The sequence below is a fragment of the Pan troglodytes genome, chromosome 16 (genome assembly GCF_028858775.2).
Source record: "Pan troglodytes isolate AG18354 chromosome 16, NHGRI_mPanTro3-v2.0_pri, whole genome shotgun sequence".
NCBI lineage: Eukaryota > Metazoa > Chordata > Mammalia > Primates > Hominidae > Pan > Pan troglodytes.
Genome location: NC_072414.2, coordinates 34,961,747 through 34,975,078, shown reverse-complemented (window position 1 = coordinate 34,975,078; position 13,332 = coordinate 34,961,747). Strand labels below are relative to the sequence as shown.

Here is a 13,332-nt window from a genome sequence, read left to right as displayed (position 1 = left end):
AACCAGTCATAGTACATTTCCATTTTTTGAAAACAAAAAAAACTTCTTAGGTCAAATTTGTGCCCAGATAGGTAAATTTTGGCACAGTTCATTATATATTTTACCTTTGCTCAAGACTATTCTTTCATTAAAAAGATTCCTATTTTATTTTTAATAACACTGTTTCTGGTCCTTCTTGGTTTTTTTTTTTTTTAGATAGGGTCTCACTGTGTGCTGGAGTGCAGTGGTGTGATCTTAGCTCATTTCAGCCTCAACCTTCTTGGGCTCAGATGATCCTTCCACCTCAGCCTCCCAAGTAGCTGGGACCACAGGCATGTGTCACCACACCCCACTAATTTTTGTATTTTTTGTAGAGACGGGGTTTCACTATGTTTCCCAGGCTGTTCTCTAACTCCTGGACTCAAGCGACCCACTCACCTCAGCCTCTCAAAGTACTGGACTACAGGCCTGAGCCACTGCACCCAGCCCTTCTTTGTTCTTAATAACAGTCTGTCTCAAGTCCCTGTCCTTACGTCCATTTTAGGAAGGAGAGACTGGCAATAAAAAAATAAAACAAAATGTTGAGTAGTGAGGAATACTATGAGAAAGCTAAAGCAATAGGTTAAAGGGCTGAAGACAGACTGGGGCATGAGGCTATTTATAGACAGAGTTGTCAGGGAGCTCTTCTCTGAGATGGTGACATTTGAACAGAGACCTGAATAAAGTGAGGAATAATCACTGCTTTTCTCTGGGAGAAAAAAATTCTAAGCACAGGCTATATCAAGAGCAAAGGCTCGGCTGGGTGTGGTGGCTCACGCCTGTAATCCCAGCACTTTGGGAGGCTGAGGCGGGCGGGTCACGAGGTCAAGAGATCGAGACCAGCCTGGCCAACGTGGTGAAACCTTGTTTCTGCTAAAAATACAAAAATTAGCTGGGCGTGGTGGCAGGCACTTGTAATCCCAGCAACTCGGGAGGCTGAGGCAGGACAATCGCTTGAACCCAGGAGGCAGAGGTTGGTTGCAGTGAGCCAAGATTGTGCTACTGCATTCCAGCCTGGCGACAGAGTGAGACTCCATCTCAAAAAAAAAAAAAAAAAAAAAAAAAAGCAAAGGCTCCAAGTTTGGAACCCCATGATCATGTTTGAGTCACAACAGGAAGGCAACATGGAATGGAGCAAGCAAAGACCAGATCATAAAAGGGATTATGAGCAAAGATTAGAAGTTATTTGATCCTATTTACATTTTTAGAAAATTCTTCTAGCTGCTGTATGATGAATTCATACTTAAATGAAACACAAGAGTAGAAGCAGGAAGAACACTTAGGAGTCTAAGTAATCCAAGTGAGGGCTGATGTGACTTGGATTAGGGGGTAGTAATGAGAGGTAGGAAGAAGTGATGAACTTGGGATATATTTGAAAGATAAAACCTGCAAGGTTAATTAATAGATTAGAATGTGGGGTGTGAGGGAATCAGAGAAATCAATGACAACACCTAGTTTTTGACTGGAGCAACTAGAATGGTGATTCTGTTTACTGACATTTACTACCTGTGGGTGATTGGCATGTGGGTGGTGACTTATTTCTTGTAAGTTTAAAATTTCCTTCCCCTTCCAAAAAGCTACATTTTTAGACACATGTTTCTGTGACCTAGGAAATTAATCTGGAGGAACTCAACTTTTTTATATGACCATTTATCCAAGGAAATAATACAAATTCAGCTTTTCCATTTGACTTTGTACCCATGGTTGTAATAATTTTTAAATATCATTTTTCAGTGAGAATGCAGATGCTCTTGCTCAACTTTTGACCCTGGCACGGTGGATACAGACTGTTCTGGCCAGAATATCAGGTTATAATATAAGACATGCTAAAGGTTTGCTTAAATTTATTTTATATTAGCTATGTGAAGATGGTGTCAGAATCTTTATTTTTTTAAATAATTATTGTGCTAAAATATGGTTTGCAAGTACAGATTTCTTGAATATCAGGAAATAGAAGTTTTTGAAGCTAAAAATAAGTGGCTTAAATTGCTTTATTAAATTTAATCGTTTTTCATACTAGGAGACAATACAGACAGTGATTATACTATCAAGTCCATCTATCTGATTATTCCAAGCAGTCAAACTGCTTAGATTTAAATCTTAGATCCAAGATTCATCTAAATCACTAAGATCCACTTACTGATTATGTGATCTTGGGCAAGTTACTTAAGCTCTGTGTGCCTCAACTTCTTATTTGCAAATCGGGGATAATAATATTATAATAGTACCTATTTTATTGGTTGAAGGATTAGCAGAGTTATTATATGTAAAGTAGAATAGTCCATGGTACATAGTAAGTGCTACATGTTAGCCATTACTATTACTAATACTATTAATATGTGGTTAGTAATGTTTGTAATAACAAAAACATTTTAAAACTGTCATCTTATTTACATATTATTTACAGTTGTGAGACAAGTATGGCTATTAATGGAGATGTGCTTAAAAGGATAAAGTGGGAATTTTTAAAATACAGTGAGGAAAAGTTGTCTTTTGTTTAGGCCAATGGTCCCCAACCTTTTTGGCACCAAGGACCGGTTTTATGGAAGACAGTTTTTCCACGGATGAGGGGGATGGTTTTGGGATGATTCAAGTGCATTACATTTATTGTGCATTTTATTTCTATTATTATTACATTGTAATATATAACGAAATAATTATATAACTCACCATAATGTAGAATCAGTGGGAGCCCTAAGCTTGTTTTCCTGCGACTAGATGGTCCCATCTGGGGGTCATGGGAGACAGTGACAGATTGTCAGTCATTAGATTTTCATAAGGAGTGGGCAACCTAGATTCCTTACATGGGCAGTTCATAGTAGAGTTTGCGCTCCTATGAGAATCTAATGTGGCTGCTGATCTGGCAGGAGGCGGAGCTCACGCGACAATGCAAGTGATGGGAAGCGGCTGTAAATTCTGATGCAGCTTTGCTCACCTGCTGCTCACCTCCTGCTGTGCAGCCCATTCCCAAGGTTCCCAACAGGCCATAGACTGGTACTCGTCCATGGCCCTGGGGTTGAGGACCCCTGATTTAGGCAGTGAAATCAATAGGGTGAAGGCAAAGTCCAGTATTTTAAAAATTATCTTCTCATCCCCTCTTTGGATCTAAAATGGATGAAAACTATACCTAGAAAATATTCAAGAATATTTCTAGGTATTCTACTCAAAATATTTATGTCTTATTTCTACAATTCATATCTTTCTGTATTTATCCACATTTTCCCTGATTATTTTACCCTCTGTTGTGCTTTAATTATGTCCTTTCAGTTACATACTTTTAAGGAAAATGAAGGATGTATACAAAAGCTACAGAGGAAGAAATAGCGGTGATGGTTTTATTTCTCATCACCATAGTCTAAGTTACAAAGGTTTTTTGTTTGTTTTGTTGGGGGGGTTTGTTGTTTTTTTGTTTGTTTGTTTAGACAGGTCTCGCTCATCACCCAGGCTGGAGTACAGCTCACTGCAGCTTCAACTTCCTGGGCACAAGTGATCCTCCCACCTCAGCCTCCCAAGTAGCTGGAACCACAGGCTTACACCACCACACCCAGCTAATTTTTAAATTTTTTGTAGAGACAAGGTCTCACTATGTTGCCCAGACTGGTCTCAAACTCCTGGACTCAAGCAGTCCTCCTACCTCAGCCTCCCAGAGTACCAGGATTACAGGCATGAGCCAGTGTGCCCAGCCTAAGTTATCATACAAAGTTTTATGTTCCCTGCCTCGTTGACCTCATATGTGTGCATGTTACGCAGTTAAGAATGATACAAGAGGAAATAGCATTAACAGCCAGATTTTATAGTATAAAACAATAGGACTCATAGGATTTTTAAGAAGGAATTGATCAGTAGGGGCTGAAGTAGTAAGGGAAGATGTCATGGAAAAAATGAGATTCGATTTGACCTTGTATAAAATTTGGATGTGTGGTAGGGATAAAGGAGAACCCAGGTGGAAAACAGAAATGTTTTTAGGGAACTGTGAGCGTGGCATTTTCAGAGACATTGAAAAAGCCTGGCCTACCTTAGTTGAGAGTACACAGTGGGGAACAGTGGAGAATATGGGGCAGTTGTGGAGGTTTGTAAGAATTTGGACTTGGTCATTTAGAAACACAGAATGATGGAAGACAACAGTCAGCAATGAATGAGTCTGGCAACGTCCTGTCAGTTTCCCCTCCTCCTTCATTTTATAACAAAACCTTTACCACAAGTGCTAATGAGATAACAATCTGTTGGGTGGAAAACTCTTCTAACAGAAGAACTTATATTTGCTAAGAATTGATTTTTGGCATGTACTTAACTACTTTGCTACTTGTGTTTGTTTGTTTGTTTTGAGACGGAGTCTCGCTCTGTCGCCCAGGCTGGAGTGCAGTGGCGTGATCTCGGCTCACTGCAAGCTCCACCTCCCGGGTTCACGCGATTCTCTTGCCTCAACCTCTCGAGTAGCTGGGACTACAGGCGCCTGCCACCGCGCCCAGCTAATTTTTTTTTTTTTTTTTTTTTAGTAGAGACGGGGTTTCACCGTGTTAGCCAGGATGGTCTTGATCTCCTGACCTTGTGATCCACCCGCCTCGGCCTCCCAAAGTGCTGGGATTACAGGCGTGAGCCACCGTGCCCAGCCTTTGCTACTTGTTTTAAGCACCGAGAAGCAATTCAGTACAAGAGATTCTTCTTAATTTTTATAGTAATTTAAAATGACTTTGACATATGTGAATTTAGTTTCTTTTTATTTAAAAAAATGTAGAATGACATGTTGGTTTTACGTCATGATTTTTAGGTCTCAAAAATTCAGCCTTAAATCAGTTTTTTTATTGTTATTTTGGCCTCTAAATGTTTAATTGGAGGTCTCAAACATGGCATTAAGTAGAAATATCACTTTATTAGCAGTAGGACCTCTGTGACCGTCTAAAGAAGCATAAGAGTGATTAGTATCTTTTAAACATTCACTAATTTACTTAGAAGCCTATATTTTTAAGGGAAGAAAATACTGAACATAAGCTAAGGAAAAACTATTGAAATAAAGAACTTTAAAAAAGAAATCATGGAATGATTAAAAATTTTTGAGCAAGTTACTAGCATTTATTCTGGTAGCTTTTTAGTGTGGGAGTGGTGCCGCAGATAGATTGGAAGAGTGAGGAGATAACTCAAGAAGATTAATCAGGAATCAATTGCACTGGTCCTACCATGACATGGTGAGAGGTGGTGGTATTAATAGTAAGCATTGACAAGTTTGCTCTGAATGCTTATTGAATGACTAATTGTTTGGGGGAAAGAAACAGCCAAGAGATTGTAAAGGAAGGATTGCAGAGAATGTGTAAGCATTTTATCTATATTGCCTACAAATATGGGGAGGTTAGGAGAAAAGATAGATAGTAAATTCAGTTTCTATTTATTTTCATGCTGTGTTGTTTTGGTACATAAGTAGAATTAAACAAAAACATAGTGATAGTGGGAGATAGTTTTATGGCTGGTCAAGTCATCCTAATAAATAAGGACTTAGAGAATTTTTAAAATTAAGCTTGATTTAGTAATATGTTCTACAGAAGTTTGTTCCTATTGGAGAATATATTTTTATCAAATGCCCATGGATTTTTTTTTTTTTTTTTTTTTTTTTTTTTTTGAGACAGCATCTTGCTGTGTTGCCCAGGCTGATCTTGAACTCCTGACCTCAAGTGATTCTCCCACCATGGCTTCCCAAAGTGTTTGGATTATAGGTGTGAGCCACTGTGCCTGGCCTTTCCATGGATTATTAATAACAGATTGGTTAATAAATTAGGCCATGTAAGAATCTCAATAGTTTTCAAAAAGGGAAATTATGTACGATACTTATACTATCCACAATACAATAAAATAATACTTAACAAAAGAGAGCTCAAAAACCTAACAAATTAGGAATTTTAAAATACTGTTCCATGTAACTGTTGAATGCAAGGAAAAAGCTAGAGAGAGATGGAGAAATCAGTGACTATTTAGCAATTAACAATGAGAACAACACAGATCAAATCCATGGAGTGTGGCCAAAACCATGCTTAGAAGACAGCTCATAGCCCAAAAGAGACAATGCTCAGATTGGATTTATTCTAACAGTGCCTTGATGGAAACTTCTTAAATGAATAGGTTAAAGATGAAAACTAATATGGTCATTACAGCCTTTTTTTTTTTTGAGATGGAGTCTCGCTCTGCCCCCCAGGCTGGAGTGCAGTGGTGAGATTTTGGCTCACTGCAACCACCGCCTCCCAGGTGTAAGCAATTCTCGTGCCTCAGCCTCCTGAGTAGTTGGTTGCCCGCCACCAACACCTGGCTTGTCATTGTAACTTTTTTAAAGACATTTCAAGCTGGGTGCAGTGGCTCACGCTTGTAATTGCAGCACTTTGGGAGGCCGAGGCAGGCAGATCTCTTGAGGCCAGGAGTTCAAGACCAGCCCGGCCAACATGGTGAAACCCCGTCTCTACTAAAAATACAAAAATTACCCAGGCTTGGTGGCCCGCGCCTGTAATCCCAGCTACTCGGATGGTTGAAGCAGGAGAATCTGAGGCATGAACCGGGGAGGTGGAGGTTGCAGTGAGCCGAGATTGCACCACTGTACTCTAGCCTGGGTGATACAGCGAGACTCTGTCTTTAAAAAAAAAAGAAAGACATTTCATAAAATCCAATCTCTTAATTCCTCATACTTTCACAGGATACAAAAAAACCACAGCAGCTGAAGTCTCTGAAAAGTAGACTAGCAGGCAGATGGGAACTAAAGTCAAAATTTAAGAATTATCATTACAGGTAGTGAGTTTCCTGAGGCTTTTTCTTCCTTTATTTCCCAACTTTCACTCAAGAACAGCTGAGTCCTAGAACTGTACAAGAAGCATGAACAGGAAAAATCCATGAGAAATGCCATCTCTTTCTGGTCAGAGGATCAGGAAAAGAAGCCCCTCATAGCCAGAATATAAAAGGAGTGTGTTTATTTTATTTTTCCTCTGGTCTTCTCCCAAGGCCAGCCTCAGGCATAGAGCTGCACAGCCATGGTGGCCATGCAGATGCCCATAATCTCAAGAGAAAACCAGTCTCTCTGGTGAGGAACTGGGAAAAGGAGCTCCTGTGTTCCAAAGAGTACAAGGTTAATCTTCATCATTTTTTTCTGTCTTTGCCTCGTGGCTTCACGCCAAGGGCATCCGCAGTCATAAATCTGACTGACAGCATGGGAGACTAAAACTGAGAAAAACATGTCATTCTGGCCAGAGAAACTGGGGAAAAGGGCCCTTTGGAGCTAGAAAGTGGGAGGGCTGGGGTGGGAAATCCCCAAGAGGAGAGAACTATAGAAGGGGAATCTCATATTTTTGAGGTCCACACAAGTCCTGGGCTCACCTCCAAGCTGCACATGTGGAGAATAGGCTCAAAGAGGCATAGCCAAAGTTTTGAGAAGTAAGCTTCATTTAAACCATCACTCAAGTCCCAGACTAACCCCCCGAGGAGTACATGTGCTGGGCAGATCAAAACACCACAGCACAGGCTCTGAAAACTAACATTGGAATCACCATCCACAGAGGATGAGACAGAACTTGTTGAACCTGAGTTTATTGCCTTCTAAAACACTTTAAAACTGTTCATGTTTCCAGAGGTTTTTAACAGGACCAGAACCTCCCAATGTAATATTCCAAATATACAAGATAATATCCAGAATTACTTGACATACAAAGAACCAGAAAAATCTGACCAATTCTCAAGGGAGAAACAACCAAATGCCAATCCTGAGATGTTTTAAATGTTAAACTTATCGAAGAGTTTTAAAGCAGCTAGTTAGCCTTAAACATAAGGTGAAGGTAAACACTCTTGAAAGAGTTGAAAGATAGAAGTTATCAGAAAAATAGGAACTAAAAAAACCAACCGTATGGAGATAATAGAATTGAAAAAATACTGGATGAAACAAAAATTAACTGGATGTGCTCAATAGTAAACTAGAAGGCTGAGCACAGTGGCTCAGGCCTATAATAACAGCACTGTGGGAGGTTCAGGCAGGAAGATCACTTGAGGCCAGGAATTCAAGACCAGCCTGGGCAATATAATAAGACCCCATCTCTAAAAAAATAAAAAATAATAATAATAAAAATTAGATCTGTTTGGTGGTGTGTGCCTATAGTCCTAGGTACTTGGGAGGCTGAGGAGAGGATCGCTTGAGCCCAGGAGTTTGAAGTTACAGTGAGCTATAATCATGCCACTGCAGTCCAGCCTGGGCAACACAGCAAGGCTATGTTGTTTCAAAAATACATATACTAGACTGGAGATGAGGTAAAGTGTCCATGAATGTGAAATTAGGTCAGTGGAAATTATTCAGTCTGGAGAACAGACAGAAAAGAGATGGGGGACAAAAAAATATAACCTTAGGGGTCTATGGGACAATTTTTTTTTTCAACCTGACATTTGTGTCATTGAAGTCCCAAAAGGAAGGGAAAAATAATGCAGAAAAAATATTTGAAGAAATAATTGGTTGAAAATTTCCCAAATTTGGTGAAAGACAAATTTGTAGATTCAAGAAGTTCAGTAAATCTCAAGCAGATAAGAAAACCACACTCAGACACATCATAAAGCAAACTGCTGAAAACAAAAAATAAAGAGCCAGGCACAGTGGTGCATGTCTGTAGTCCCAGCTATTTGGGAGGCTGAGGTGGGAGGATGCTTTGAGCCCAGGAAATTGAAGCCAACCGGCAAAACATAGCGAGACCTCATCTTTTTTTTTTTTTGAGATGGTGTGTTGCTCTGTCGCCCAGGCTGGAGTGCAGTGGTGCGATCTCGGCTCACTGCAGACTCCACCCCCTGGGTTCAAGTGATTCTTCTGCCTCAGCCTCTCAGGTAACTGGGATTACAGGCGCCCGCCACCATGCCAGGCTAATTTTTTGTATTTTTAGTAGAGATGAGGTTTCACCAAGTTGGCCAGGCTGGTTTTGAACTCCTGACCTCAATTGATCCTCTCACTGCGGCCTCCCAAAGTGCTAGGATTACAGGTTTGAGCCATCATGCCCAGCTAAGACCTCATCTCTTGAAAAAAAAAAAAAGATTAAAAATCTTGAAAGCAACCAGAGAAAAACAACCCATTTCATGTCGGGAAATAGCATTTGAATTTGACAAGGAAATGGAGCTACAGAAAGGTTTCGTTTTCACACAAGGTTGCAGTAACAGTAAGTGGCAGAGCTAGGATTCAAACCCAGGCAGCTTGGCTTCAGATCATTTACTCTTATTCACTAACATATGCTGCCTTATCAAGAGAACATTTATGCAGTCATTAAAAATGGCAAAATAGAGGGAAAGTTACTGTTATAGAAAGATGTTCATGATCTATTAGGTGCAAAGGCAAGATGCAGGCTAGTATTATGTCATCCTCTTAAAAAAATTCTATATATGTAATATTTATATGGGGAACAGAAGAATATCACCCAAATGTTAACTGTGGTTATCTGGATGGCGAAACTTCAGTTAATCATTCATTGCTTATTAGCATATTCCAAGTTTCCTAAAATGATCATGTATAGTATTAAAAAGCTAGAAAGCTTGGGCACAGTGGCTCATGTCTGTAATCCCAGCACTTTGGTAGGCCAAGGTGGGAGGATCTCTTAAGGAGTTCAAGACCAGCCTGGCCAGCAGAGGAAGACCCCATCTTTACAAAAAAATTGTTTAAAAACTAGGCAGGCATGGTGGCACATGCCTGTAGTCACTTGGGAGGCGGAGATTGGGAGGATCGCTTGAGCCTGGGAGATGGAAGCTACAGATGATCATGCCACTGTGCTCCAGCATGGGTGACAGAGTGAGACTGTCAAAAATAAATAAATGCTAGAAAACTGTATGTCAGACTAAACTCATTCATGATTTTTCTTTCTTTTTCCTTTTAATTTATAAGGAGAAAACCCAATTCCTATTTTCTTTAATCAAGGAATGGGAGATTCTACTTTGGAGTTCCATTCCATCCTGAGTTTTGGCGTTGAGTCTTCGTAAGTATCTAAATAGTTAAGAGAACTTTGTAAATGATTGTGAAAATAAGAGTAGGAAACAGTGTAGGCTTCCATCTTTCCTTACTTTTTTATTTGTAAAATAGTTTATCCCATTATCTTGTTTCTTTCTCTTGTTTGTTTTATTTGTATTAACAAAATGAAGTGGTTTGAGATATTAAAGTAATATATATTAAGGTGAACTATGCCTCTGAGTAACCATTTTTAACCAACAAAAATGCCAGTTCTCTGTGGCCCTACAAGAGGATCAAAAATGCCAATTCTGTCTGGTCCTACAAGAGGACCAGAATTATGAGACTTCATTTAAAATTACATCTAACTTGCTTTGTGACTTTCTGAAAAGTCTCAGGTCACTCCATGCCACCACCTGTTCATTTTTCTTGCATGTAAAATTGAGGCAATGGCCTTCTATCCTGCCTCATTAGGTTATTGGAGAGATGTAATGTACCCAAATCAGGTATTATTATTTCATTAATATTGAGTATCCAGGGTAGTTTTTCTAGTTGTGATCCTTGTTTATCTATCCCATTGCTACTGAAAATACTTGTTACAAATGGAAGTTCAGAAAACTGGAAATTATCACTCCAGGTACATGGTATTATATCACACATACACACAACACAAACACATACACATACCTATCAACACAAAAGTACTTCTTTGGTTCCTTTTCCAAGCATCAAAACTTGTTACGTTAGATCTGTTCCTCTGAATTTTATTCTTTCTGTGTTCAGTCTGGTTTTTAATTAGAACCTGAACCCCTTCTAGCTGTGAGCATTTGCTGCATCTTTTACAGGAAGTGAAGTTATGTAGGTCATTAGCATTTTATAAGAGCTGTTTCTCTACCTTTAGAAAATACAGTTCTGCTCTTCCAATTTTTTTCCAACTGAATAAATCTTTGGAGGCTCTAATCTCTAATTTGGCAAAGAGCAGTTTACTTATGTTGAAAGCAGTTAAATTGTTTCTATTGCTTCAGGACTTAATTGGACTTCTTACTAAGTAGCTCCTTTTACTAAATCATACAAATTTTCTTGTTTTATTTATAGGATTAAATATTCAAATAGCATCAAGGAAATGGTTATTCTCTTTGCCACAACAATTTATAGAATTGGATTGAAAGTGCCGCCTGATGAAACGGATCCTCGAGTCCCCATGCTGACCTGGAGCACCTGTGCTTTCACTATCCAGGCAATTGGTAAAGCTCATAAGAAAACTGGTTTGGAGGTTTCAGTGAGAATTAACTTTGATCATTCATTCTTAAATTCTTTTTTTCACTGATGGCCCAGAATAATTTGACTTGTATGAGGACTATTAGTATTTCAGTGTATTAGTGTGGCTTATGCCATTTGGTCTGATAATTTTTTTATGTTGATCTCTTTTTAACTATGATTGTGGCCATATGCAACATAAGTTAAAAAAAATATTTTTAAAAAGCTGGGCACGGTGGATTATGCCTGGGAGGCTGAGCTTTGGGAGGCTGAGGTGGGAGGATAACTTGAGAGCAGGAGTTTGAGACCAGCCTGGGCAATACAGCAAGATTGTCTACAAAAAATTAGCCAGGTGTGGTGGTATGCACCTGTAATCCTAGGTAATCAGGAAGCTGAAGTGGGAAGATCATTTGAGTCCAGGAGTTTGAGGCTGCAGTGAGCCATGGTTGCACCACTGCACTCCAGCCTGGGCAACAGAGTGAGACCCTGTCTCTAAAAAGTGTGTGTGTGTTCACACACACACACACACATATATTCCTTTAGTATCTATATTAAAGGAACAGCATGATGTAAGTTATAGAGGTTCAAGGAAAAAAGAAAAGAATCAACTCAGAAGTGTTCAGTAATTTTTCTTTCTTTTATAGTTTGAGAGAAGAAGTGAGGGGAAACCAAAGTCACCTAAAAATTAACGGAAAGGGGAAAGGAAGACTGAGGCAGTTTAAGAGAGATTAGCAGGCAGAAACCAGCTCTAAAGGGAAGCCTACTATCAAATTCTCTGCCATATTGAAAATTTTGCACAGAAAAATGTAGCAGTGAGGGATCACTTAGATTTTTTAAGTTAGTGCATTTGTTCGTTATAGGGACAAGGTGCAATATTACATGGAAAAAATTAAGAATGGTGATTCTTCCCTATCTTTATCGAAGCCAACTTTGATTTCCCTTTCAACATATATATTTTTGGTAATTGTTTTTAATGGAGTCCATTATATTTTCTTCATTTAAATGTATTTTTGTAACAAGACACTTATATTTCATAATTTGAATTAAGTAGCATGAAGCCATATTTTTTTTTTTTTTTTGAGACAGAGTCTCGCTCTATTGGCAGACTGGAGTGCAGTGGCACAATCTCGGCTCACCACAACCTCCGCCTCCCAGATTCAAGCAATTCTCCTGCCTCAGGCTCCCGAGTAGCTGGGACTACAGGTGCGCGCCACCACGCCCAGCCAATTTTTGTATTTTTAGTAGAGATGGGGTTTCACCATGTTGGCCAGGATGGTCTCGATCTCTTGACCTCGTGATCCTCCCGCCTCGGCCTCCCAAAGTGCTGGGATTACAGGCGTGAGCCACCACACCCGGCCTTGAAGCCACATTTTTTCCCAAAGCCTTCCTACATACTATCATTAGTTTCTTAATAGAGTTTAAGAGTCACTTTCAGTGCCTTGGCAAAGGCAGGTTCCAGGCCACGGGCACCTGCCCTTAGCAGACCCCCTACCGGTGCCCTCAGAGGGCTCCTATGAGTGGGTTCATTGGCCTTGGCCCAGTGAGCCCCCGCCTACATTGATCTTAAGCCCATAGAGAGGGCCCATCCCGGCTCTGCCCCTGCCGGGATCCAGTTGCTGCCCCAGGGGGACTGATGGGCAAAGCCGCCCCTGTGGCTAGGCCGTGACCATCCTTGTCAGAGCCAGACTGCGGTTGGACATCTTGGGCCAAGCCCAGCACCATGCAGGGGCATGGGAGCTGAGGAAGCGCCGCTCAGGAGCTGGAGTCACCACTCCACCGTGTGCCTTCCAAGGATACCCAGGGGGTCAGTGGGCTGGCGGCTTCCTGCTGCTCCCTGTCAGAGTCAAAGCACAGATCCTCAGGGTGGGCTCAGGGGCCGAGGCAGCCCAGGGAAGCTCCGGGTGGGGACCGTGTCTTCCTGGGGTTGGTGCCCTCTGGCCGGGACCCTTTGCTGGCCCATGGTCCCCGGGTACTGCCGTGGCGTGGCCTCCCACCTGTCTGCCTGGTGGAGGGAGCTGTGGGGGTGGGGACGTGACTGAATAAAGCCACTGTGGGTGGATGTGCTTGGGGGAAAAAAAGTCACTTCCAAACCTGTTAGACTTAAATCATGGGTATAGGATAATACATCA

General features: G+C 40.6%; 1 protein-coding gene across 2 annotated transcripts in view; it reads left to right on the top strand.

Moving 5' to 3' along the window:
- Positions 1 to 13,332, top strand: part of UBR1 (ubiquitin protein ligase E3 component n-recognin 1) — a 161,861-nt gene that overhangs the window by 104,718 nt on the left and 43,811 nt on the right. For both annotated transcript variants that reach the window (XM_024349144.3, XM_063794833.1), the window contains 3 exons: positions 1,753 to 1,850; positions 9,887 to 9,977; positions 11,042 to 11,190. In XM_024349144.3, coding sequence (XP_024204912.1) covers positions 1,753 to 1,850; positions 9,887 to 9,977; positions 11,042 to 11,190 — 338 coding nt within the window. The remainder of the gene's footprint in view (positions 1 to 1,752; positions 1,851 to 9,886; positions 9,978 to 11,041; positions 11,191 to 13,332) is intronic.